Consider the following 25,077-nt stretch of genomic DNA (forward strand, 5'->3'; position numbering starts at 1 on the left):
AGTATGTTATGTAGTATATGGCCGCAAACTCAGGCACCATCGCGTCGCTCTACGCAAAAGCACAAACAGATACAGCGAATCCTCCCCTTGCAAATGCGTAATCAGAAATTCATCATCGAGGTCTTATCTCGTAAGCTCAGAACCGACCTCCCTCCCTCCGTCTCTTGTTCATGAAAAGCTCGTATAACGCCGTCCCATGTGAATGTAGCTTTTAGCTTTGGGGACAACGTCCAAGAAATGGTGCAGTGCGATGCTCGCTCAACAAAACAATCCTTGTAGTGTGTAGTGTATGTAGGCGCGTAAACGCGTTGGCAGCGTATATGTGATAGTAGGTAATCGTGCAAATGCGAGACGTGCCACTTGTATGGCCTTCTTCTCTGCGCAATCGGTGCTTCAGTGCGGCGATATTCATCGGATCCCCCCTGTTCATTTCCAAGACAAGCTCTACAGCTCACTCGCGCTCTTCCTGCGCCTCAGCTCCTTCTCCGTCAAACTTTTCGCCCTCTCTTTCTCCCCTTTATTAGTGTACCTTCCGGTGAACCAACCATCTAGTCAGAAGTCCGCAGCCTCGGCTCCAGCTCTGCCCCTCAAACTCCCGTGACTAGCATACTCCCCCAGCGCACTACCTCCACCCCTTCCCGCACCCTCGTTCCGATCTGTACTCCTGTCCCTGTTATGTTCCTTATCTTTTTCTTTGCCTTTTTCCTTGTCTTTGCGCTTGCGCTGGAAGGGCAGCACGCCCCGGAAACCGGAGCGGTCTTTCTTCTCCTTGGCGTCTTTGTCTTTGGAGAAGGCTGGCAGCGCCGTCGTGTATTCTTCCTCGAGCATGCTGCCTGCATCTGAGCCTTCGACACTGTGGGCGCCAGCACCGGCGCTGCGGGGAGGTTGGGAGAAGGCGCCTGAGCTGGCGAGGGCGGAAGTGTTGATTTGAGCGTTCGGGTTTGCGTAGCCAAACGAGCCTGCTGATGCGGAGGGGTGGGTCCGGGTCTGTGGGTAGGAAGGGGGTGGCGCCATGTGTAGGCCATCGCTTGATCCTGGGGGTGTTTCTTCGGTAGCGGAGGCCGAGGCGGATGCGTTGGTCGATGCCGATTGTGAGACTGAGTCGGGCAACGAGGGCGCGTAGCCAGCATGCCGAGGTACTTTCGGTGCAGTGAACGGGTTGTTGACGTTATTCGAGGTGGTGCTTGTCAAAGAGCTTGCGGACGCTGAGATGCTTGGATGCTGCTGATGACGCGTCCGTGGCATTCGTACCGGCTTCATCGTTACTGGTGTGCTGGTCGAGGATGAGGACGTCTGCTCGTCACCAGTGCCTGGCGACGTCGGTAAGCTCTCTCTGCCATCATCTTTGATCGCTACTCTATTCTTGGTTGCTGCGCCCCTGCCCGAGTCGAAACTCGCGGACCCTTGCAGCTGCTCTACCAACTCCTCCCATTTGACGCTGAGAGAAGACGACGGCCGCTCTGCACGTTCAGCGCGGTTTAGACAGTCCGACGTGCGTTCTTTGAGTGCAACGCAGATCTGGTGAAATTTGAGCAAGTCGCCATCCGTGGTTTCAATGTTCGGCGCAGTGCTCTTAGTATTTTCGAGCCAGAGATCCACAAGGGCAGCAAAGTTACGCGCGTGATCAACAAGGTAAGGCAGCGACGGGAAGCCCTCGCGAGATGTTGGGGGAAGTCGTTGGAGTATAGCTAGCGGTGTGCTGTATGATGGAGGAATTGGAGGCGAAGGTGACGTCATCGAAGATATAGAACATATGTTGTCGAGGTACGTCTTGAACTCCTGTCGATGCGTATTAAGGAATGAGTTCATGGGCTCCATCCATGCCTCTTTGGTCCCGAAGGAGGTCATGTTTGCTAGACCTTGGAGAGACTTCGCGATGAGTGTCAAGGCTCTTCTAGCTCGTGGCTTAGGATGATCTAAAACGGCATTAGAGTTTCAACATTTTCCAGGTGAGGACCTTGCAATCATACCTTTCAGTAAGCCAAAGAGCTTCGGGTTGAGGACGGCGGGCACAAAGAATCGTAAAAACAGGAATCCAGATACACTGCTGTACTTAACCGTCCTCAAAAAATCCCCAAAGCGGTCCTCAGCGCAAGCGCGAATGTGTCGGAAGATTAGTCTCAGCTCTTGAGGGCACCGAGACACCGAATTGTATATCGCTCGCCACAAATCCTCCGTGAGGTTGATCAACCGTCGCCAGTTGCGGTCCAATTCATGCTGAGATGAGACTTTGTTGGGGTCGACCTCGCACTCTGGATCCTTCTCATTGATTTCTCTCAGCTTATCGCTCAATGTCTCTTCGAGGTACTCTTTGCCCAGGCGTTTCATGTGGAAATCGAGGGATTTGGTCAATAACGTGTTCCCGCGGAACAACAGATTCGCCTCCAACTTGGCGTTATTGTTCATGTCTCTGACGAACAGCTCTCGATCGCTGTTTGATCCGAAGTGCGTTTCACTTGATTCGCTAGACCCGAGTCGTTTGCTGAATCGCAATCGTGTAGCTGGAGATTCCTTGAGAGTGCCGTCGATCTCTTCTTCCACCAACGCCATTATCCAATCACCAGCTTGCCCCGATACCTGAAAAATGTTTAAGAGGTACTCGGATAGTTTCTTGAGCTCGTTCGGAACCATCTGAGCTAGCTGAAGGGTAAGTCCGTTCGAGAAGCGATGCAAGAGCTCCGACATTGGTTGATAATCGCGAGCCATAAGAATCACACCCTCCTCCGTGCTGACCTTCACGAGCACTTCACCAACACTATTTCCATACATGTTGACAAGGGGCCACCACTTTTCCATTTCCTGATTTGGCCCCAGGTCATCCAGGTATATGTCAGTCTTGCCACACGTCTGATCGAACGATATGCCTGTGAACCCACCCCCTGCATCGGAAGCAAACGAGTCTGAAGCTGTCGGTGGTTCGTGGCCATGTTTATCGCCACGCGAACTGGGAGGCCGCTTTTTCAAGAGCAGCGAGGCTGTGGACAGAACAGCAGGAAGGTCGAGGAACTCGAATTCCTCTCGCCAGAATGGCGTGTTACCCTCCATCTTTACCATGGTCCGCGCCCTGGTTTCGCCGTCCAGGAGTACCTCGACATAGTAGCCTCCTGCATTGTTAGCGTTCGACGACCCGGGTCTGTGGGAAGTGTTATGCATGTCGGCAACTTTAGGGCTGATGGGTGGCATCAGCCTTGCTTCGATGACACGCACGAAGAGCGACCTCTCCATGCGAAACATGTCTTTCGTTCCGAATGTCGGCGACAGTACACCCTCCTCGTTCAGTTCACTCAAAGCAGGCTGCTTCGGTCCGTAGAGCTGCGGAATGGTGAAGGCGCGCAGCAGCACTATCCAGACTTCGTAGAGTACGCGCGATTCGAGCGATAAAAAGATTGGTCGTAATAATGAGAGCGACGTTGACGTTGACGTATATTGCGGGTAAATGGCGATGCAAAACTCATTATCCAAAACAGACGGATCCAAACGCTGAACGGCGCAACGCGAAAGCTGGGATAGTTGTACAACGGACACCAGTGTGACATCTGTATCGGAATACAGTTTGAGCTCGCCGTTCTCTCTGAGGGTACAGGACACTCGCCGCCAGCGTCGCGACCCGTGACTCTGTATACGGTACGCCTGTGGCCGCGAGTGTCCAGATTTTGGCGTGCCGGTGTTGCTGTACGTCACACTGGTGTCCCAATAAATCATTTTGCCTACTTTGATGATTGGCGCCTCTTTCAACAGTGATACCTCCGAGTGTCGTCTGCTGTCCGCCAAGCGTCGTTCGGCTACTAAAGGCGTCTGCGGCTTGGCCATTTTGTTGTGGATGCCCTTGGGACGGATCGGCTGCCAACACATCAACGCCGCAAACCACGAGTCAAACTCTTCTTGTGTAGGCGGACGCAGGTACACTTCCAACTTCGAGTTGTGGCCCACAACATGGATGTAGGCGGTGTAGGCTTCGGCATCGTATGCGCTCTTCACGCGACAGCCCCGCAGATCTGGAATGAGGGTCCGGTGGTACGAGTTGTCACTTTTGGGCTCGTACACCAGACTTCCGGCTTCGTCGTTGATGTAGCAGTAGGAAAGCGACCAAGGACTCGACTCGCCCCGTCGAAATGCTAGCATGCCTTGCATCTTCCCTTTGGTGGCACGCATCAGCTTGAGGATCTTCCTAGCATCCGACGCCGGCACCGGCGACACCCACGAATCCGGCTGCTGTGCATTGGGGGAGAGATTGCCAGAGACAGGCGAGGCTGCGCGGGCGGGCTGCTTGAGAAGGCGGCTCCGGCTCGTGGAGCTTGTTGTCCGCGGTGGCGGCTGGTGGGCGGTGGGGGAAATGGTAGAGGGGTGGCCGATGGAAGTCACGACCGACTCCTCAATGCTCTGAAAGTTGGAAGATGCGGTGCTGTGGACGGAGCCAATGCGATGGCGGCTGGCCACAAAGAGGTTCGGCGGAGACTTGTCTCGCGTGGAGCGCTCTTCCATGGTTCGCGTGCGCGGGCGGGTCTGCGGGTCTTTGACATTGCGCAGAGCGTAGTCGGTATCGTTTGAGTTTGCGCGAGCGACGAGGTTGCGGGGGTTGCTGGTGCTGGTGCGGGAGGAGATGCTGTTGGAGCGCGGCGATACCGGCGGGGACTGGTACTGCGGCTGCGCAATTGTGTCCTCGGGTATCAGCTCGGGCGTCACGGCGCGGATCGTGTAGGCGCCTCGCTCGTCTCGCTGGCGGTCGGCAGGCTCTGGGGCGTCTTCCTCTCTCCGGCTCCGTCTGCTGTGTCTGGGCGGAGGGTCCATGGCGGGCGGTCGGCCGCGGGATATGGGATGCGCAGCGCACGTTTAAAAAGCCTACTACCCTGCGCAATGCAGTCTACGGGCACGGTGAAACCCACGAGCGTGCTGCTGGCCGTCCCAGATGTCCAGTCGCGGCAGCGGGCAGATGCAACAGCGCACGTATCCGTCGCCGTGACCTATAGCAACCGCTGCCTGCGTCGTGCTGGCATTGACAGATGACCGACCGCGCAGCAGGTACCCGGCCGGCTGTGCCCGGAGGAGGGCTGGACGGCGTGCGATGGGAGACGAGGATGGTGTTCCAATTCGCGTGGCGCATCGCATGCTCGTCGAAGGTCCGCGGAACGGTGGGCGAGCGCGCGGCAGAGGCGTCGTCAACGCAGTCTGGTAGCAGCCTGAGGCATCACCACAGCGGTGGTGGCGATAGATGGCGAGGATGGGCGGTCTGGGGATGTTGGGAGGCTTCGAGGTGCTCTCGCCATGCCAGGCGACCATGCACCACGCCAAAGTGCCCCCAGGATCAGACTTGGCGGGTTCGCCTGCATGCTAGCCAGGGTGCCACGACGACTTCGGCCTGAGCAGCGTGCACTATGCAGCTTATCCTCCGTCTCGTAGAGCAGTGCTGACATCTGTTTGATGGCACGCAGACGTTGCTGCTGCCCTGACTGACCATCTCCCGCCGTCCAGGTGGCAGCCAAGCACGCTTCGTGGCCGCACACCCTCTCGCTGGCGTGTGGCATGTCAAGCCGAGGGCATGGGCGAATCACGCTCAGCCGGCCGCCTAGTCTATCACTTCACGCACCCAGAATGCAAGGGACAGCCGCCGTCGAGGAAAATCATCATAACCGGCTGCAGAGCGCTATCCAACTAGTGTGCCCATACGCATGCCTCAGCCCATGCACTTGTCGTCCAGCCTGTACATGGTCGCCCGTAAACCGCAGCCCTTGAAATGGAAAAAGGAAGCCCAGCTGAGAACTCCTGGGATATCGCAAGCAAACCCCTTCTCCTCCCCAAGAACGCTCCGCTATTGACTAGATCGTGAAATGAACAAATTCTCTCCTGCCTTGCTCGGCCACGCCGTCGACACACACCCGACGTCCCAACACATAGCCCCACTCGCGTCGACATGGACATGCTCTCATCTGAACGGTGGGCGGTCAGCAGCCGTCTCCTCCAGACTGACAGCACTCAGTGGCTGCGATCGTGCTCCGCTGAGATCGCCCGAGCCAGTCCTTCGCAGAGCCTGGCGCATGGTTTCGATCTGCAGTTCTCCACCGCTGCCCAGAGGAGGACTGTGCGTGCCAGGCGCTGTAGGGCTGCCTGGAATCTTCTCCGACGTGGCACCACTTCTCGGTGGGGATGCGCTAAATCCATGCGAAGACACGGGCGAGCGCACAGGAGACGGTGAGCGATTGGCCGTCGCAGATAAACTGATGAACTGCGTGGCATCCCGATCTGTCTCAGCGTGCTCGGCCTGTACCACATCTGCAAAAGAGATGAAAGACAAACGCCTAGGATCAGTCGTGTCCACAGAGCCGTAGTTTGCGTTGGGCGCAGATTCGGAGGGGTCAGGGTGGCTGAAGATGGAGGCTTCCTCGTGGGCGAGCGACGGCGAATGTATCGAGTCTGCGATGCTTCCTGCTACAGCCTATAGATAATGCATTAGCTCCACTATGTCCAGGATCTGTCCTTCAGCTCACCGCAGCAGCAGGCTGGTGGGCCGCGTGCATGACAATCTCCACCTCGTCTGGGTTCAGATGGTCATCTGTGATGGCTAGCGACGAAGCATCCAACGCTGCCGGTATGTGGTCCTCCGTTTTGATGTGTGCTGGGATTGCAGGCGAAGGCTCGGGTTCCTGCACATTGCGCTCAAAGATCTGCGAGGATGCTGGAGAGTGCAAGCCGGGCGAAGACGAGCGATTGAGGCGGCGATTGGGGGAAGCACCGATGCCTGCAGGATAAATGCGGGGGCTCCCACGGGGAGATCGGTGGTCTGGAGGTGGCGACGTGGTCAGGGGCGGCGAGGGCAGCAACGTGGGTGCTGATGTGGGAGAGCGTGCAGTAGTAGTTGTAGCTGTAGGCTTGTCTTGCAACTCCCCGTCCGTCTTCTTTCCGAGCGCCAGCAGCTTGCGCTTGCCCTTGGCCAAAAGACCAGATTGATCATCTCCAGCCTCTTTGCTCTCGACCGTCGACGCGGTGTTCGCGGGCAAAGCTTCGGCGGCACTCATTGCAGCGACTGGAAGGCGCTCTTCTACTGCGGGATCTGCTTCTTAGCGACAAATTGTGTCCTTTGATGTACTTTCTCTTGGTAATACAATGCCGGACACAGTCAACTGTGCCTTGGTGGTGCAAAGTCTTGCGCTGACGGCTCTGGCGGCGAACGGTGACCAATTTGTTGCTGAGACGTTGAATCGAGGGGTCGAGCCTGGGTTGCCCGCTTCAAAAGAGTCGCCGCGCCGCACAGGATCCTTGACAACGCGAAGGACGTCGGAACAGACGTGATCTAAGTGCTATCGTGTGTTGCAACTAACGAGGTTGGTCATCGAGCAGCAGCAATCAGGGACGCAGTGTGCTGCTGGTCTGAAACCATCACGTGGGCCGCAAGCCCGATGACGCAGCCCGACGATCCTAACCTTCGCCAGCGCGATACAACCAGCCCCTTGCACATCCTTCTGTTCCATTGCAACCTGATGGCTTTCATCAGGCTCTCAGTTGGTCGAGCTGCTGCCCGTCTGTCTGCTTGGAAGCTCCCTGCATAGCTGTTAGTTGCGACTGCTCACTGTTACGCCTCAATTTGGCCTCAACCTGCTGCAAGAAACGAGATGGAAGGGTGTTTGCTAATTATAGCGCGCCAATATCTCGTCGTTTTTCTCAGATGCAAGCACACACAGACCTGATCAAGGACACGATTGACTCCCATTGAGGCGGCAATTCCCCGAAAGCACCTCATGTATAGTGGCTGGTTCGGCCGGGGCTGTAACCTCGACTTGGAACCTTGGAATGCACCTGGGCACGTGGGCATGCGAACTTCACGCGTCAAGAGTCAGAAACATCAAAGTGTGGTCAGCAGTGCCTCGCAACATGTCCTCAGATACGAACTTGGCGACATGCAGCCTATGCGAACGCTCTTGCTACGCTCGCGCTTCCCAGATCATTCTCGTGAAGCGACTGGTGTCACTGGAAAAATCGCATATCCTGCACACCACTAATGGACCACGTCCAGAAGACAAATTGTTCTCATGGTTTACGAAACAGCATGTCACCTACCGTTTCGTTGGGGCACCCCAGGTCATATTACCCCGTCTTTTAATATCTATAAGCCCGAAGTCCAAGTTGCCGTACCATAAAATATTTGCCGGCCTACCAATCGAGACGGAGAACGCATAACGTTCATCAACTGCCGCCACAGAATATCGGCATCGTACATTGTGACTGACAATCAGAAGATACAGACGCCTCAATACCGGAGCCAGGCAGGCTAATGTCGACGTCTCCTGTTCAGCTAGGTTTTGTAAGTATGCCAAACCGTTACACTGAGTGAGCTGGATCTTGCTCGGATCGTCTTCGTAACTCTCTCCTACCAGCTCGTCTGCTTCCACCGGCAACATTGTATCTCACTACTGATGACTTCTTGCAAACTGACATTCGTGCTGTCAAGGAGACTCGGTAGTCTTGACTTGCGATCTTGGGATTCGTGTCGTCAAAACATAGGCTCAAGTGGACCCTTCTTCGCCGTATTTCAGAATTACTACAGAGTACGGCTCCAAGCATGCAAGATGCAGGGCACACGCGCGTCCAAACGAGAGGCATTCACCCGGCATCTCCACACTCCGCGAGATCCACCACGCCGATCAACTGACTTTATATACCCTGCAGCTAGCCTTCAAGTCACGCGCCGCCTTCCATCCAGATGCACCTAAATTCACCTGGAGTCTAAGCGCGCGTCGAATTCTTCGGACAAGCTTTTGATCGTTCCGTTCATGAACCGCTGTGGACACTGCTTAGATGGTTGCAAAGGGACTTTTTACGCCCGCCAATCTGGGACCTACAGTAGAAACAACTGCATTTGGTTTGGCAAGCTTATCGACGGTGGTAGTCCTCTTGAGGTGAGCGCCATCACGCCTATCGGTATCAGTTCGCCAATTGACGGTTCACCGAAGGTTCTACTGTCGTGTATGGATCGTAAAGAAGCTGAAATTGTACGACTATTTGATTGCAGGGGCACTGGTAAGTTCAGAATGCTCCTCTAAACCTATCAACGCTCCTTCTTCACGCTCATACCAGCACCTCCGCAAGCCAACAAGGCAATGACTGACAAAAGATCAGGTCTGCACATGGGGACTGTGCGTCATTAATCACTACCAAGTCCTTTACGGTACTGGCTCTGGTAAGTGCTCAACTCCTCAGTGCTTCGAAACGATTTACTGATTGAATCTTATTGTAGGCGCATGGCCAGCCGACCTACCACCAGTCAGTTTTCTTGGGTACGCACGTCTTGTATCTTGTTGACCAGTGGCAGCCTTCCGCAGAATTCACACTGAATGGCGTTCTGGGTGCAGCAAAAGCATGGTACGGCTATCAGATCGTCTATCTGCTTATTCCAGCACTCGTGAAGCTCTCTATTCTCGTGGTAAGGAAGCCTAAAACATGGATGCTGATGAATATAGGCTGACCACAGAGTTGCCTTTAGTTCTATCTTACCATCGCAACGCACCGTCCGTTCCGCACTATTGTCTACGCGACCATAGCATTCGTGACGGCCTACAGCTTCATTATGATCGTCATCAACGCCTTCGAATGCCCTCGCAAGCCATCCCTCGTTTTCGACCCGAACATCTTCGTCATGAGAGAGCAATGGCATTGCTTCAACCTTACAGCACTCTACTTCAGCCAATCTGCACTCAACATCTTTTCCGACTTATTCATCCTCGTTCTACCTTTGCCAATTCTTATCAAGCTGCATATGCCAATGGTGAAACGTATTAGCTTGTTGATTGTATTCTCGGTTGGTCTTCTGGTTCCTATTGCAGCATCGTTCCGCCTCTGGATTATCTATCTCTGGCACGATGCGCCTCCAGATCTCTCTCGTTATTACGGAGGCTACATCCTGTTCTGGGACGCCGTCGAACTCAACACTGCTATTATATGCGCATCGGCTCCTTCTCTCCAGCCCCTCTTTAGGCGCGTTTTCGGCGAGCTGCGCACCCTTTCACGGGGTCGGTCGGCGTATTACTACTACGGCGATGATAGGGAGGGTACCATGACGACCCAAACCACGATCGGAAGAAGAAGAAGTAGGAGGCTAGACCAGGATGTTCCCTTACAGCGACGACCCGCGTCTCGAGAAGTGCCGAAACGAAGCAATGAAGACCTAGAAAGCATCAGGGAGATGGAGAACGAGGAAGACGTCATAACCAGGGTACAGACATACTCTACCAGACCAAAAAGTACGCATTCCGAATCGCACGCACCGAAGTCACCTGCGCGACCGCGAGATATACTGGCTTTTGACTGAGGCGATCACCGTGAGCCTCTTACTGTACCTGTCGCCATAGCCACAGCGACTCGCATGACAAGAACGGCATACCGTCCCCGGAACTGCTCGTTTCGCGGGCAAGGTCGGGCATGCCGTGCTCAAGTATATTCAATATGCTCTCTGGTCGCCTTTGGGCGCCACGTGAACCCCCCTGTCGCGCCTGCTTATCTCGACATCTCAAAAGGGAAAATCAGGCTGGACATGCACCAATACCTTGCTCGATAATGTAGTACGGCCCCTCATTTAGGTCGTCAAGAGGTGCAGCATACGCAATGAAGACATGGATTAGCACTTTTTTGCTGCCTGCGGCAAAATCCAAGAGCTGAGCAGTAAACTGTGGTGGTGGCTGGCGCTACGGTGTTCAGCTGCAAGGATGTTATGGCGTAAGCGGAGGTTGAGCTGCTGACTGTGTAGCATTGGGTAGGTCGACAACGGGCACGAGGTACATTGTTGCATGGGCTGCTGAGACACTTGGTATTGCGATAGCAAATCTGTCTGTCATTCTACGTGTTGTTATCTTTTACTTTTTTTATATATAGTAGTTACAGTCCCGCATTTCTAGCACTTGGGATTGTTTCTCAAGGCGTCGCGCATTGCCCACCTATCTCGAGTATCGCATAGAGCATTGTTTTCGATATGGCTTCGCAGCCTGATTCCGCAGTTCCGTACACACCATCTCTCCCGAAGAAAGCCCTCATTCTTTTCTTCAAAGGCGTGAACAAGCTTGTTGCATGGCACAAACTCCCAACGTAAGCCTCAAACCTTCATAATTATTAGTCGAGATTGATGGAGGACAGGTACATCGGCGTCCTCAACCTCGCAGCCTACCGCTACGAGCTCCGCGAGCACAACCTGCGCGACACGTACCCCTCGCCCTCATATCAGGGCACCTCCGCCTCGGATCCTATACCCGAAGAATTTGCACACACGCGGAACTCGGATGGGCTTTACAACGACACTAATCAGCCTAGGATGGGCTGTGTTGGTATGCGGTTCGGCCGAAATGTAGCTAGGGAGCATACGAAGAAGCCCACTAAGGAGGACTTAATGGACCCGAATCCGAGGGTTGTGAGTGAGGTGCTGTTAAAGAGGGAGGGTTTTAAGCCGGCTACTATTCTGAATTTGTTGGCGGCGGCCTGGATTCAGTTCCAGGTGCATGATTGGTCAGTCCTCGCCTGTTTTCTTTTCAGACATTGCGGATGTGGGCGAGAAGAGGAATGTGCTGATGTGAGTCGTGTAGGTTCATGCACACTAACTCCACGACTGAGAAACATGATATCAAGCTCCCACCCGATGATACATGGAGTGATTCGCAAATGGTCGTGGAAGCCACGCAAGAAGATGAGCCATTCGTCGAACTCGACAAGACATCCCCTGCTTACAAGAATGAGAACACGCATTGGTGGGACGGCTCCCAGATCTATGGGAGCAGTGAAGCCCGTACAAAGGAACTACGCGGTCTCGCGAAGAATGGCAAGCTCGAGGTCGATGAGCAAGGCATTGTCACGTTTCTGCCGCGGGATGATAATAGTATACCGAAAACAGGGTTTTACTCGAACTGGTGGCTTGGGCTAGAGATGCTGCATACGCTGTTTGTGCTGGAGCATAATGCCATTTGTGATGAGCTTGCGAAGGAGTATCCCAACTGGTCGTCTGAAAAGATCTTCGACACCGCAAGACTGGTCAACTGTGCGCTTATGGCGAAGATACATACAACTGAGTGGACGCCTGCCAGTAAGCAAAGTCGGGGTACAAAGTGGATGTTCACGCGGGGCGATTGTCTAAGACTCCAGGCCTTACACCTCTAAGTCTAAAATCTTCTGACATCGGTAGCCAGCTAGAACACCTACTTCACCCACTTCTCTGATTTTTGAACATTACACTGACTTTGTACTCCCACCTTTAGTCCTCGCACACCCCGCCCTCCAAGTCGCCATGTCCGGTAACTGGTGGGGCGTCCTAGGAGAAAGATTGTACAAACTCCTCGGCCGTGTCGCACCAGGAGAATCCATCTCTGGGATCCCAGGCTCAGGCGCCGAGCAGCACGGCGCCCCGTACTCGCTGACAGAAGAATTCGTCTCGGTGTACCGTCTCCACCCTCTGATCCCGGACAATGTCGCCTTCTTCTCCGCCGCGACCGGCAAGCACAAGAAAACCTATCCCATCAAAGGCATTGCATTCGCCGAAGCACGAGCGCCACTCACAGAGCAGAACCTCGGTTTTGAAGACATTCTCTACAGCTTCGGCATCAACTACCCCGGCGCCGTGACGCTGAACAACACCCCCGACTTCCTCCGCGACCTGCACACGCCCGAAGGCCGCCACGTCGACATGGGCACCATCGATATCCTGCGCGACCGCGAGCGCGGCGTCCCGCGGTATAATAAATTCCGCACCCTCTTCCACATGAAGCCTGCTTCGTCCTTCCTCGAGCTCACCGGTGGCAACGCAGACGTAGCCGAGAAGCTTTCGACTGTCTACGAAGGCGACGTCGACAAAGTCGATCTACTGGTTGGCTGCCTATGCGAGCCGTTGCCAAAAGGATTCGGATTCAGTGACACGGCTTTTAGAGTGTTTATTCTAATGGCGAGCCGGAGGTTGAAGAGTGATAGGTTTATTGCGACAGACTGGAATCAGGGGACGTATAGTAAGGCTGGTATGCATTGGGTGCAGTATAATGGGATGAAAGAAGTTTTGACGAGGCATTTCCCCGTGTTGGGTGAGAGCCTGAAGGGTAGTAAGAACCGTAAGTGTGCCCTGAAAGTTTTTAGAAGTGTGAAATGATGTGTTGACGATGTGCTAGCTTTCGCGCCGTGGGAGAAGGTTGGGATGAGTGGCGAGTATAAGGGGGAAGAGACGAACGCTTGAGTCGCGTTTGGCGACGATTGTTGCATACACGGAGGTATTCGCTGTATTTTTCCTTACGAGTAGCTACCCAGAGTGGGGACTCCTAAGCGTTCAGAACCCTCGATCCTATTAGCCGCGTCTATAGCCCTAGCGCCCGTGCCGCTTTACTACAATTCCCCATGAAGCCAACCTATCTCGCGTAGTTCGCTGAGGAAGCGGGCAGGTAATGACCGAGATATTTCAGGGAGCCGTGTATTGGGATGTTCGCTCACATACTCTGCACCAGTTCAAACTTGTGCTACTCAATGACACCAGCAAGCGCAAATGCACTTTTGGAAGCCCTTGAATATTGAACAAAATGATAAGGCGTAGATCTCTCTACTCTGACTCTGCACCACATCACTGGATAACCCAAGGGCAAAACCCCGCGCTACGCAAACGTGTCATTACAATGTGTACGCTTATGGGATTCCGTTGGCAATGTTACCATTCCGCGGTATTGCACGCCTCTTTCCGAAAGTCTCTTCCAGATATGCCGCAGATTTCTTCGGCGTACGGGTTCCTGTTGCGAAGTCTACATGGGTAATGCCAAAGCGAATACTATATCCAGCAGCCCATTCTGTCTTATGTTAGCATCAATGCACTGTGCTCAGCTTTAGGCACCTACCAAAATTATCCATGAGACTCCATGCGTAGTAACCCGCAACCTCAACTCCGTCTTCGTTGATGGCCTGAGAGATGGCGTCAATGTACAATCCGAAATACCGGACGCGGAATTGATCATCAACCGCCTGACCCAGTGCCATCGAGTTTTCTCCTGGACATGGACATCCATTCTCGGTAATGTATCTGCGTGAAATGGGATCAGTAGCTGTGCAAAGAATAAAACGAACTTAGCGGTAGCTTACATAGGTCGCTGGTATCGATCCCAAGCCCAGTTCAACAGCTTTCGGAATTGCTTGTGGGTCACTCGGAGCCAGGAAACGCCAGACAATGGGCCAATCTCGACACCTTTGCTGTTGGTGGTAAGTTCTTCCACATTCCCAGTGTGGTCTTCCTCATGCGGTGGTGTTGTGCGTGCTCGTGCATATTGCGATGTGTAGTGGTTCATTCCGTAGAAAGTATTGTGCGGTGCAGTCTTTTTGAGCAGTCCCTGTTCAGCTTCTGTGAATTGTGGTAACCGAGAACCCAGCTGTTGCCGCATAGACTCAGGATAGTCTCCTCCGAGATAGATTGGATCGCCGAACCAACCGACATAGAACTCTAGCCTGCGGCGTGCTGCCGCCTTATCAGCCTCACTTGTAGCATCGTAGGGCTCGTAGAAGTCGGAGTTCAAGACAATGGAGATGTTGCCTTTCTGCGAGGGCAGAAAGTCGGTTGCATACGTTTGAACCGCAGCAGCGTGAGCGAGTATGAGACTGTGCCCCACTCGCCACGGCTCGGTCGTAGAGTCGTGCCCAGTCTTTGTACTGTGTCCAGGTGCTAGGATACCACTGTGGTAGCCAAAAAGAGCGACAATGTAGGGCTCATTGAAGGTGATCCACTGCTTGACCCGGTCGCCGAACCGAGAGAAGCAGAGTCGTGCATAGTGCTCAAAGTCGGCCTGAAAATCGGCAGAATTCAGCATGCCACCATAACGCGTGTGTAGTTCCAACGGAAGATCCTACGACATATAAGCAGAAAACCAGGTTCATTGAGAGGAATCTGCCTACCCAATGGTATAGTGTCACGGCAGGTTTGATACCATGAGCTATCAAGCCATCAATAAGGGTATTGTAAAATGCGATTCCCTTCTCATTGATCGGGTCGTTGCGGCCTCCAAGTGGAATCAAACGTGACCAACAGATTGAGAATCGGTAGACGTCAACACCATATGAGGATAGCAGGGCGATATCTTCCGCTAGACGGTTGTAGTGGTCGCAGGCAATATCGCCATCTTCGCCGCTTGTAACACTAGGCTCACGATGAGAAAATTCGTCCCATATCGAAGGGCCTTTCCCGTCCTGTTGGGCCCCGCCTTCGACTTGGTATGCAGCGGTTGCCGCGCCCCAGAGGAAGTTTGGCGGTAGCGGAAGCTCTCTAACAGTGTCTAGAGTGTCGAGAACAGACTTGGTCGATATATCTGCCCTGATTTCGTTGGATTCGAACATAGTTTGACAATTGTTCTAATGCGTACACGGGGGACCGAAGGATAGCAGCAGATAGTGACTCTCGAGCCATCTGAACTTATACCTCTACGTCCACCCCACTCTGATCTACGCAATGCAAAGGCGGCTTAAAGTTCCACCATTAGCATAGACTGTGCCACTTCGCGAAGGCACATCACCTTCTAGCCACCAATAAGAACTCTTGTGCTGAATCACGAAGTGGATAAACCATATCTAAAGGCATATGCCGCCGGATTCGCCATACAAGACGAATTGCAAGATCCCGGTCGATCACACGGCATTACCTGTAATTGATTAGCTCGTTGTAGCTATAATACACGTGCACGTTGTCGCGACCAAGCACTATCTCCGTTTCGCCATGCAACAATGGTCTATTGGAGCGACAGAACGGAGCAAGAGGCCGAGCAAGAATCTGCAAATAACATTGAATGGCTCATCGAGCAAATGCCATGAATTAATGCCATGAACGTTCTTTGCGATCACACATACAACTGCTCATGTCGTTGGGGTGCATGTTAGTTGTGGTACCATTCGGTTTGTCGGCCCGTCAAGCCGTCCACAAGCCCCGCCATCGCTTATCTGATCTCGAACTTGGAGATACCGCGTGATGTGTAGAGCAATTGCTCTCTCTGTGATGCATACTCGTTCCTCGAAGTGTCGAGCCGAGATGCTGATTTACCGTTGCTTGGAGGTCGCTGTGCCGACTGCCGCCAACAATCTGAGATCTGGACGGCGACGCCGAAACAGTTCCTTGTGTCCTTGTCAGAGCCGCTTCTAATTTTGCGAGATTTTTGCATAACAGGTAGTGTTCTTCCAATGCTCGATCTGTTCGTCCACTCGATGTAATCGCTACTGCATCCGAGATCTGACCTTCACAGGACGTCCGGGATGAAGGCCCCCGGGACAACGATGGCGTATTCGAAGCACTATGTCCTTTATGTTTCAGCTGTAGCTGTGTGCCGCGGAGGATCGGGAGATGCTCGAGACCCTGGATTATGTACTTCTGGTAGTACCACCGCCTGTGCTATCGGGCCTTCTAGAGACGCGCGGGTTTCGCGTTTGCATTCCAAATAACAACGAGTCGGATTTGCTAAAAGTAAAAAGAAAAGATAAGACAAACATTGGTCATCGTACCATGGTTTTCGATGTCGAAACGATTGGATTCGCACTATGTCTGGAGACCCTGACACGACATCATGAAAAAGGTTTAGCGCGTTTTTGAGTGTGCATTTAGCACCTCTGGCATTCGTCTTTGCCGTTGAAGGCTCCTCAACTCAACCTGCTCTCATGAAGACGATTGCGAAAGGCCGTGGTGGCCTACTTCGAAAGCTCGTCCTGTCATTTCTTCCGCTCGTTCCTTGCGCGTTCGCTTTCGGGTGGTCTTTGTGGCCGTTGTACGCGATCTGGGTCGCGGCGTGTGGGGCGAGAATCCGATATGGAGATCGTAAGGCGTCACAAGACAGTCTGTTATTTGGGGGGTTTAATTTTTTGCTATCACAACGAAGAATCATCGACGCCTTGATGAAGAGATGGACTGTGTCGGGATGGGACACAGAGACATTTGCAGTTACAAGTGCAGTCACGATCCTTGCAGTAGCGGCATTCTTTTACATCTTCCGAACTAGAAACGAGGACTCTCGGAAGGGCCTTCCGGAGCAACTGCCCCCAAGAACGCAACCGTGGTCCGTGGAGCATCCTGGATCGTTCATATTTCCTTGTCGAACAACGCATGCCCGCATCTTCCCGAAAAGGCATGCTTTTGTGTACAACTATCTGTTGTGCGGATTTCCTATCGTGCCAGCTGGCACGACTCCTGAAGGGACTGATTTTTCCGATGGTAGCGACCGGATCCTGGGCAAATGGTGGCTTCAAATTAGAGCGGAAGACTACCTTACGCGGGGCCAAGCCGGCTTAGGCTTCTACGGAAAGCTCAAAGTCTTCCTTAGAGAGAAGGGTGTCAAAGATTCAGACTGGTCGTATGCATACCTTGTAACGGCTCCACGATTTTTGGGCTACTCGTTCAATCCTGCCTCCTTCTGGTACATATACAACCGTGACCACCAACTGACGAGGATGATCACCGAAGTAAACAATACATTCGGAGAAAGGCACCTATACTTACTGGACGGGTCAAGCCCAACAAGCCCAGCGACTACTCCAGGCGAAGAAGAGCTAGTTCCTACGCCCCCGAAGGCAACATTTGCCGACTATTGGACCAAGGAGTTCCACGTCTCGCCTTTCAATTCGAGGAAAGGCGGCGGCTACGCGCAGAAGGCTCTCAACCCCTTTCCATCACCCACCTCCTCGCCTGCTATTGAAATTACGATCACTTTGAAATCAACCAAAGACCATGCGAAGATAGTTGCGCGATTATTCTCGGTCGCTGCAGCGCTCAAGCTCGATGAACTAAGCTGGTTCAGAGCTTTCAAGTTTACCGCTGTATGGTGGACCGTAGGCTTTTTGACGTTCCCACGTATCTTGAAGGAAGCCTTGGTGTTGTATTTCCGGAAAGGCCTTCGTGTATGGTTCAGACCGGAAGTACTTGCCTCTAGTATCGGTCGGTTACCGTCGCAAACAGAGAGGTACTAGCGCCCAGGACCACCTTCTCCAGGTTTCACTAACAGAACCATATAGTCTCTTACACACGGTTTTCCGAGACTATCTCTTTTCTCTCGTGCATCTTTCCGAGGACCCTTTCAGGATCAATCTCGAGACCTCTATTCCGGACAAACCCAGAGATGTTGTTGCAACCACGCAGCGACGAGGCCGCGAAGTGGACGTAAAGAATCTGGACATACGTGTCTCTACTGGTGCTTTTTACTCTCGTTTTGTGCACTACGCCCATACCTCAGAGGCGTTTGACCGCGAATGCCTGTTTACGGACGAGAAGAACCGCACTTTGTGGATCTCACAGCCTGGTCTTTTGCCTGAGCTACTACGAAAGACACCCTTGAAAGATTTGAAGCAGCAGGAACAGCTCGTAAAGAGAAGCTACATTGATGAGCTGCGGTGGACCGTGCTGAGAAAGCTGAGGTGCCCGCCCGCTGACCCGGCGTATCCCATTTCCCCCAAGTCTGCCGAATTCGAGATCGACGACATTCGTGAGCATGCTTTCTCGGAACTTGACCGATTTGTGCGGGGCCCTGCTGGCAAGTCTTATGCAGGACCATACAGGAGAGCGGCAACTAAACTCTTCCTGGCTCAACGATGCGCGTTAGGATTTACAGAAGTGATCGATTTGTTGGATTTCTGCCTGCGGGCCATATTCTGTTGGCTAGGTGCCAGCATGCTCTGCTCGTATGTTCAAGCTGGCGATCAACATTACGCATCAAGCGTGTATGACGGCGTCTACAATTTGTGGACAACAGCAACAACATTGGGATCATGCCATGTGTATGGTTTCGCGAAGGGATACAGGTAGTCGCCTTTGTAGATGAATTCCGACACGGACTCGAAGAGACTACCCATTTGACTCATACGCCTTCACATCAAGAATGCGTAATTATTCGCTCGGACGTCGACCGTGATGGTGACCCAACCCCAGGCGTTCTAGCCCGTACCAAAGCGTCTGATAGCCGAGGTACCCCAAACGGAATAGCGGATCGTCGGCTAAGCCTTTACCACGATCTGCCTCCACGCGCGTGTGCATTCACATGCTGCCCTTTCCCGCCCTCAACATGCACTCAATGGAAGACATGTGAAGTCAGCCAGGACGCGTGCCGCCGTCGCAATCTCTCGCCGAACTTGCTACGCTGCAGAATGTTGCTAGAAGGGCAAAAACGAATGAGCCAGAGACCAATGGAGCAATCACAAGCCAACCAGAGCGCCAAACGTCATCCCGCCACGATGCCGGATCCGCTCCCCCAACCCCAGACATTGCCCTCAGACGCGTCCTTTGGGCCGAGGGGCAAAGAAAGTACTGACTTGCGGTGACCCTCGGCGCAGCTACTCGGCCCAATGGTGCAGTGTGCGTTACCCGACTGTTCCCGACCACAGTTACTGGCATGTAGGCCTTTCCTGTCTGAGCGTCTGGGGTTGGCGCCCGGCACCATGATGCTCATGCATACATAAGAGCTTGGCTCGCCCGTGGAGCTGCTTGCGCGAAACGTGTAGAATTACCGAGGCTACGGAAGAGTCTCGTCATCTCATCAGTCATAAAGGAAAGACGGAGTGTGCCTCACTTTCTTTCTTTGACCATTCTTCAAGGGTGTTGTGTACAAACTTTTACTTGTGATAGAGAGGAAGATCAGTCAAGATGGCAAATATTGATGCAGAGGAGCAGCAGTATCAGCAGGAGGTGGAAGAGGTCAAGAAGTGGTGGTCAGACTCACGATGGCGGCACACCAGGAGACCGTTCACGGCTGAACAGATCGTACAGAAGCGAGGCACGCTGAGGCTGCAGTATCCCAGCAATACACAGTCGCAGAAGCTCTGGAGCATCGTAGAAGGAAGGTTCAAGGTAAGTATTGCTGTGACTTGTTTCTATACAATGGCTAATGGAACCAGAATAACGATGTGAGCTTCACATATGGTTGTCTTGATCCAGTCATGGTCACCCAGATGGCAAAGTACCTCGACACCGTCTATGTCTCCGGTTGGCAATGCTCGTCAACTGCATCGTCAACCGACGAGCCCGGCCCCGACCTAGCAGACTATGCATATACCACCGTCCCAAACAAAGTCGGCCACCTCTTCATGGCACAACTCTTCCATGACAGGAAGCAGCGAGAAGAGCGCCTATCCACACCCAAGGCAAATCGAGGGAACGCTCCCCACGTCGACTACCTTCGACCCATCATTGCTGACGCAGATACCGGCCACGGCGGTCTCACCGCAATCATGAAGCTCACAAAGCTGTTCGTCGAGAAAGGCGCAGCGGGCATCCACATCGAGGATCAAGCGCCCGGAACGAAGAAGTGCGGCCACATGGCCGGCAAAGTGCTCGTCCCCATCAGCGAGCACATCAACCGGCTTGTCGCCATCCGTGCTCAGGCAGATATTATGGGTTCGTCCCTCCTTTTCCTCCTTGCCATTTCAGCAGAAGCTAATATGAAGCCGAACAGGCGTCGACCTCCTCGCCGTCGCCCGCACCGACTCCGAAGCCGCCACCCTGATCACCTCTACCATCGACCCCCGCGATCACCACTACATCCTGGGCTCTACAAACCCCGCGCTCCAATCCCTCAGCGACCTCATGTACGCCGCGGAGCAAGCCGGAAAGTCCGGCACCGAACTCCAAGCTATCGAAGATGCGTGGACCAAAGAAGCGCACCTGAAACTCTACCACGAAGCTGTCATCGATACAATAACTGCGGGCGTGCACGTGAACAAGGAGTCCCTCATCGCTGAGTTCCTAGAAAAGAGCAAGGGCAAGAGTAACACGGAGGCGCGCGCGATAGCGAAGGGGTTGACGGGCGTGGATGTGTACTTCGACTGGGATGCTGCGCGGACAAGAGAGGGGTATTACAGGTATCAGGGCGGGTGCCAGTGCGCTGTGAATCGCGCGATCGCGTATGCGCCGTATGCAGATCTGATCTGGATGGAGAGTAAACTGCCGGATTTTGCCCAGGCGAAAGAGTTTGCGGATGGGGTGCATGCGGTGTGGCCGGAGCAGAAGTACGTTTTCCCCCTTATTCCATTTGCCTGTTTCATTGCGAATCAGCAGTGGCTAACCATGTGGTTTATCAGACTCGCATACAACCTCTCCCCCTCCTTCAACTGGAAAGCCGCTATGCCTCGCGAAGAGCAGGAAACCTACATCCAACGTCTTGCTCAACTCGGTTACTGCTGGCAATTCATCACTTTGGCCGGCCTGCACCAGACCGCGCTCATGGCCGACACGTTTAGCAAAGCATACGCGAAGCAGGGCATGCGGGCCTACGGCGAGATCATTCAGGAACCTGAGGCGGAGAACAAGGTCGATGTGCTGACGCACCAGAAGTGGAGCGGCGCGAATTATGTGGATGGACTGCTGAAGATGGTGAGTGGGGGTGTGAGCTCGACGGCGGCTATGGGGAAGGGGGTCACGGAGGATCAGTTTAAGTAAATTTGGGAACCGGGTGAGTGAGCCTGAGTTCGAGATTGTTGATACTGTAATGTATCGATGTGCGCAGCTGCAATGCACGAATGACAAAAGCGCACACATGCTGGTTCATTTGGTTCATTTCATCTATGCGCCCACAGCATTTCGATAGTGTAATAGCGTTCCTTTGGTTCCACGCTTGCGGATTTAACCCACATTACGAATGTAATGATCTGCCCATCGACTCCACCAATTCGAACATCATTTCACAAGCAATATGTGAGCATGCAATCTTTGGATTCTCCTGTCTTTCTCGAGACTATATACAATAGCTCACGCGCATCATACGCGGACCGACCCTAAATGACAGTGAAAAAATTTGACATGGGTTTGCTCGATACACATACGCATACACGCACATGTGATGGATGGTAATAGACCATGTATCCCTACGCCGAACCAATGCCCATGGCCTAGCGACCAGATGCAGATATGCAGGTAGCACATAGCCAGGTACTTGTTATACTGCTCCTCAGCAGTGCATGCAAGACAAAACCTGTCGCATTGCTTGATAGTGCACAATAGAAAGAAAAGGCCACGCCACTTTGTTCGTTCGCAAACACTTCCCCTCTCCAACGTCTTTTCTAGATGTTTGTATGCACTTCTAAAGGCCGCCGAGGGCCATTCCAAAAGGAGGGATGGAGAACGCAGAGTCTCGGTAGGGACCGAATGACAGTCAGGCACTCCACTATCCAAATCGCAGATACCGTCCAAGAGGTGATGATGAAGGAGATCGATCAGTGGTAGTCAAACAAAACACTTATGCTCTCGCCATGATGCACTCGTCGTATTGCCTGTAGAATGATATCAGCTTTGACCTTTATCTGCAGTACGGCATTGACTTACCTCAGCAAAGACGTTGCCGACCTCCAGCACTTCCAGCTTCGGGCACCGCGCCTTGTGTTCGGTTTGGTCTACAGTGTTTGTCACAACAACCTTGTCCAGTGCACTCGCGTTGATACGGTCAATGGCGTCGCCGCTCAAGATGCCGTGAGTGATTAACGCATACACCGTCGTCGCGCCTTCCTTCTTAAGCAGCTTCGCAGCTCGCGTGATAGTATTCGAGGTGTCTGCTAAGTCATCGATGAGGATGGCGGTGCGGTCACGAACCTCACCGACCAGCATCATGGTCGCATTCTGACGATCGCTGATCTGCGTAGGGCGGCGCTCCTGATCAACTCATTAGCCAACAACCCGGGTCTTATGTTGGCTCACGCACCTTGTGGATAAGCGCGAATGGCATGCCTAGCGCATCCGCAATCGCCGTCGCTCGCTTTGCTCCTCCAGCATCAGGGCTGACAATGACAGCTTGCTGGTAGTTCGGGATAGAGAACTGTATGTATTTTCGGAGAAGATGGCGACCGTAAAGGTTGTCCACCGGAATGTCGAAGAAGCCCTGGTACTGCGGATCGTGGAGATCCATAGTAATGACGTGGTCTGCGCCAGCGCAGGTAAGGAGGTCTGCAATAAGTGTGCCGGCTTGTGCGACCCATTGCTTGTAGCCCGGCTGCGGCTGGAATTGGGGAGGCATTGTGGAAACTCTTGCAAGACCGTTGGCTCCGTGTGTACCGTTCACTCCATTGGTCTGGAAGTAGCTTTTTTCAGAGCCATCTGACTTCTTTGTTTCGAGGGTATCGGTGCGCTTCAATCCAGCACCTGGAGTGATAACTTGTGTGCTGTGCCGCTCCTCGGACATCTTCAGGCGCTCCAGTGACTTGTCAAGAGAGGCCGTGCCATTTGTGAGGGTCACGCCGGGGTTTCCTGGATGTGGAGTTTGCGGTACGCTGTCGAAGGAGTAGGTGCCGGTTCGGCTGCGGTTGCCAGCATTGGGCGCCTTTGCAAGCGGCGCACCCGTCTTGTTGTATGGAATGTCACTTTGGCGGGAGTACGGAAAGAGCGGGAGTACGGCGGTGATGCGCTTCGCGGAGGCTGTTCTGCAGGCAGAGATGCAGATCAACTGTAGCGGGATTAGAAGCGCGGGAGATGGCAGGCACCCAAACGCACAAGTTCCATGAGGTTATCATTGACCGCTCCTCCGCCGCTCTGCACAATGAAAACATCCTTCCCGCGGACCGACTCTTCGACCTCGACTCTTGTCTCACCGACCGCAAACTTGGACAGCTTGGGAAAAGTCAGCTACGCGCCATATCCGCCGTGGGCGGGGTCTTACCAGCCGCTTTGCTGGGGGGATGCCGAGATGGTCGCATATCTGCTCTGTGCAACAGTTAGGAAGGCTGGTGCGTGTAGGGCGGAAGAACTTTACGGGTGAGCTGCGGGTGGCCTGCGGGAAAGCACGTTAGCAAGCGTTCTTTACGAAATTGCAGCTTGAGCCTCTGGGCACTCGTGAAGAATGCGGACCATGAGGACGCTGCGAGCCGACTTACTGCTGCCGCCCAGGACCACGATGTTGCGCACCATGACGAAAGTGGTGGGGTTTCTCGCCTTTCAGACGCAGATATGGCGTGCTGCACGGGTAGCGGATCACCGTCTCAGGCGCTGCGTGAGAGGTAAGAAGAATAATCCTTCGCCTTTTCGGGGCGTGTTGTGGGGGAGCTTCAACGATGGGGTGGCATGGTGAATGAATGAAGCTTGCAGCGTCCATGGGCGCACCGAAGTTTTCTGCCAGGCCCGCCTCGGCTTGCTTCCTTAATTCTGCCGACCCACGCGCCAAAACAAGCTTCCAAGCACGGCATACGGCATACGCACCCGCTGCGGCCAGCAATGTGCACTACCCACCCATGTTCGCGAATCTCGCATGCAGTAGCCTTTCACTGATTACAACAAGTCGAGCTGCCGTCTGAACTGCGGCCTGCGTGAATGGTCGGCCGGATGGCAACTTCACGGATGCCACCTTCCGAAGTCGGAGCATCACGTGAAGGCGCTGCGACGGGGAGGCGGTAAGGGCGCTCACTGTTCAACAGAACCAAACTATCTTTGTTTCGCAGATACAGCGACTGTCAGCTTACCGACGTACGCAAGTGGGTACAAGAGAAGTAATCGGTGCAGAGCGCATTGAGCTCTTACGGAACACTGCAAGACCGCCCATGAGCAAACCATGCCCATTCACTGTCCTACGCCAAGACAACCAGTCATGGTTTCCTTCCACGCCCTCAGCTCCTGCTCTGCCTGTGCTCGATGCTCATGTCGTGTGACCGGTTACCGCACCCAGGAATCACCCCGCTGCAACACGCAGCTACACTTGGATCCTCGGATTCTCTCAGATGCGATCGGGGCCTTCAGGGCCTTGCAGCGAAAGAGTCGTCCGCTTGCCGTACTGGACCCAGAGGTTTTTCGTGCAGACGTATGCAATGACATCGCCAAACGTTGACATGGAAGCGAAAGGTAATGTTCTCCGGCCATACACTCCTCGAACAATCTTCAAGTGAGGTCTGTCGGGATATCCATCAGATCATTCCGTCCTCCCACTTTCCCCCTTTCCCTTTTTCCATCCCCGGCGTAAACAGCTCCGCACGCAACACCAACACCGCCGGCACCACTGCCAACGCATCAATCGTCCCACTCCTGCGGTGCCTCCCCGCCAAATTCATCGCAGCCGCCACCTCCCGACTCTTCACCTCTTTCTTGATTCTTGGCCACTCCTCTCCCGACTTGCGCGTTGAGTCACTAGACGACCCTCTGCGGTGGAAAGGCCGGAAAGAAGA

At 53.7% G+C, this 25,077-nt stretch overlaps 8 protein-coding genes across 8 annotated transcripts; 4 read left to right on the forward strand and 4 right to left on the reverse strand.

Moving 5' to 3' along the window:
* Positions 1-552: 552 nt before the first annotated feature.
* On the reverse strand, positions 553-4,788 carry BUD2 (GTPase activating factor; the record flags this gene model as incomplete). The annotated part of the gene is made up of 2 exons (XM_056217436.1): positions 553-1,916; positions 1,971-4,788. The coding sequence occupies 2 exons, from the start codon at positions 4,786-4,788 to the stop codon at positions 553-555; spliced, it is 4,182 nt and encodes a 1,393-aa protein (XP_056068992.1).
* Positions 4,789-5,920: 1,132 nt separating this feature from the next.
* On the reverse strand, positions 5,921-7,010 carry N0V89_008684 (uncharacterized protein; the record flags this gene model as incomplete). The annotated part of the gene is made up of 2 exons (XM_056217437.1): positions 5,921-6,430; positions 6,483-7,010. The coding sequence occupies 2 exons, from the start codon at positions 7,008-7,010 to the stop codon at positions 5,921-5,923; spliced, it is 1,038 nt and encodes a 345-aa protein (XP_056068993.1).
* A 2,546-nt stretch (positions 7,011-9,556) lies between these two features.
* On the forward strand, positions 9,557-10,297 carry N0V89_008685 (uncharacterized protein; the record flags this gene model as incomplete). Its single annotated transcript, XM_056217438.1, has 1 exon — positions 9,557-10,297. The coding sequence occupies one exon, from the start codon at positions 9,557-9,559 to the stop codon at positions 10,295-10,297; it is 741 nt and encodes a 246-aa protein (XP_056068994.1).
* A 657-nt stretch (positions 10,298-10,954) lies between these two features.
* Positions 10,955-13,186, forward strand: N0V89_008686 (uncharacterized protein; the record flags this gene model as incomplete). The annotated part of the gene is made up of 5 exons (XM_056217439.1): positions 10,955-11,067; positions 11,116-11,481; positions 11,559-12,052; positions 12,225-13,064; positions 13,122-13,186. 5 exons carry the CDS (start codon positions 10,955-10,957, stop codon positions 13,184-13,186), a joined length of 1,878 nt encoding a protein of 625 aa, XP_056068995.1.
* A 440-nt stretch (positions 13,187-13,626) lies between these two features.
* Positions 13,627-15,315, reverse strand: N0V89_008687 (uncharacterized protein; the record flags this gene model as incomplete). Its single annotated transcript, XM_056217440.1, has 4 exons — positions 13,627-13,784; positions 13,833-14,014; positions 14,074-14,828; positions 14,878-15,315. 4 exons carry the CDS (start codon positions 15,313-15,315, stop codon positions 13,627-13,629), a joined length of 1,533 nt encoding a protein of 510 aa, XP_056068996.1.
* A 1,305-nt stretch (positions 15,316-16,620) lies between these two features.
* Positions 16,621-18,754, forward strand: N0V89_008688 (uncharacterized protein; the record flags this gene model as incomplete). Its single annotated transcript, XM_056217441.1, has 3 exons — positions 16,621-16,697; positions 17,175-17,915; positions 17,968-18,754. 3 exons carry the CDS (start codon positions 16,621-16,623, stop codon positions 18,752-18,754), a joined length of 1,605 nt encoding a protein of 534 aa, XP_056068997.1.
* Positions 18,755-19,588: 834 nt separating this feature from the next.
* Positions 19,589-21,379, forward strand: ICL1 (isocitrate lyase 1; the record flags this gene model as incomplete). Its single annotated transcript, XM_056217442.1, has 4 exons — positions 19,589-19,792; positions 19,840-20,338; positions 20,397-20,949; positions 21,022-21,379. The coding sequence occupies 4 exons, from the start codon at positions 19,589-19,591 to the stop codon at positions 21,377-21,379; spliced, it is 1,614 nt and encodes a 537-aa protein (XP_056068998.1).
* A 773-nt stretch (positions 21,380-22,152) lies between these two features.
* Positions 22,153-23,833, reverse strand: PRS5 (ribose-phosphate pyrophosphokinase; the record flags this gene model as incomplete). The annotated part of the gene is made up of 6 exons (XM_056217443.1): positions 22,153-22,209; positions 22,262-22,585; positions 22,635-23,372; positions 23,420-23,536; positions 23,586-23,629; positions 23,800-23,833. 6 exons carry the CDS (start codon positions 23,831-23,833, stop codon positions 22,153-22,155), a joined length of 1,314 nt encoding a protein of 437 aa, XP_056068999.1.
* Positions 23,834-25,077: the final 1,244 nt, after the last annotated feature.

Source organism: Didymosphaeria variabile (assembly GCF_027946475.1).
Source record: "Didymosphaeria variabile strain IMI 356815 chromosome Unknown scaffold_6, whole genome shotgun sequence".
NCBI lineage: Eukaryota > Fungi > Ascomycota > Dothideomycetes > Pleosporales > Didymosphaeriaceae > Didymosphaeria > Didymosphaeria variabile.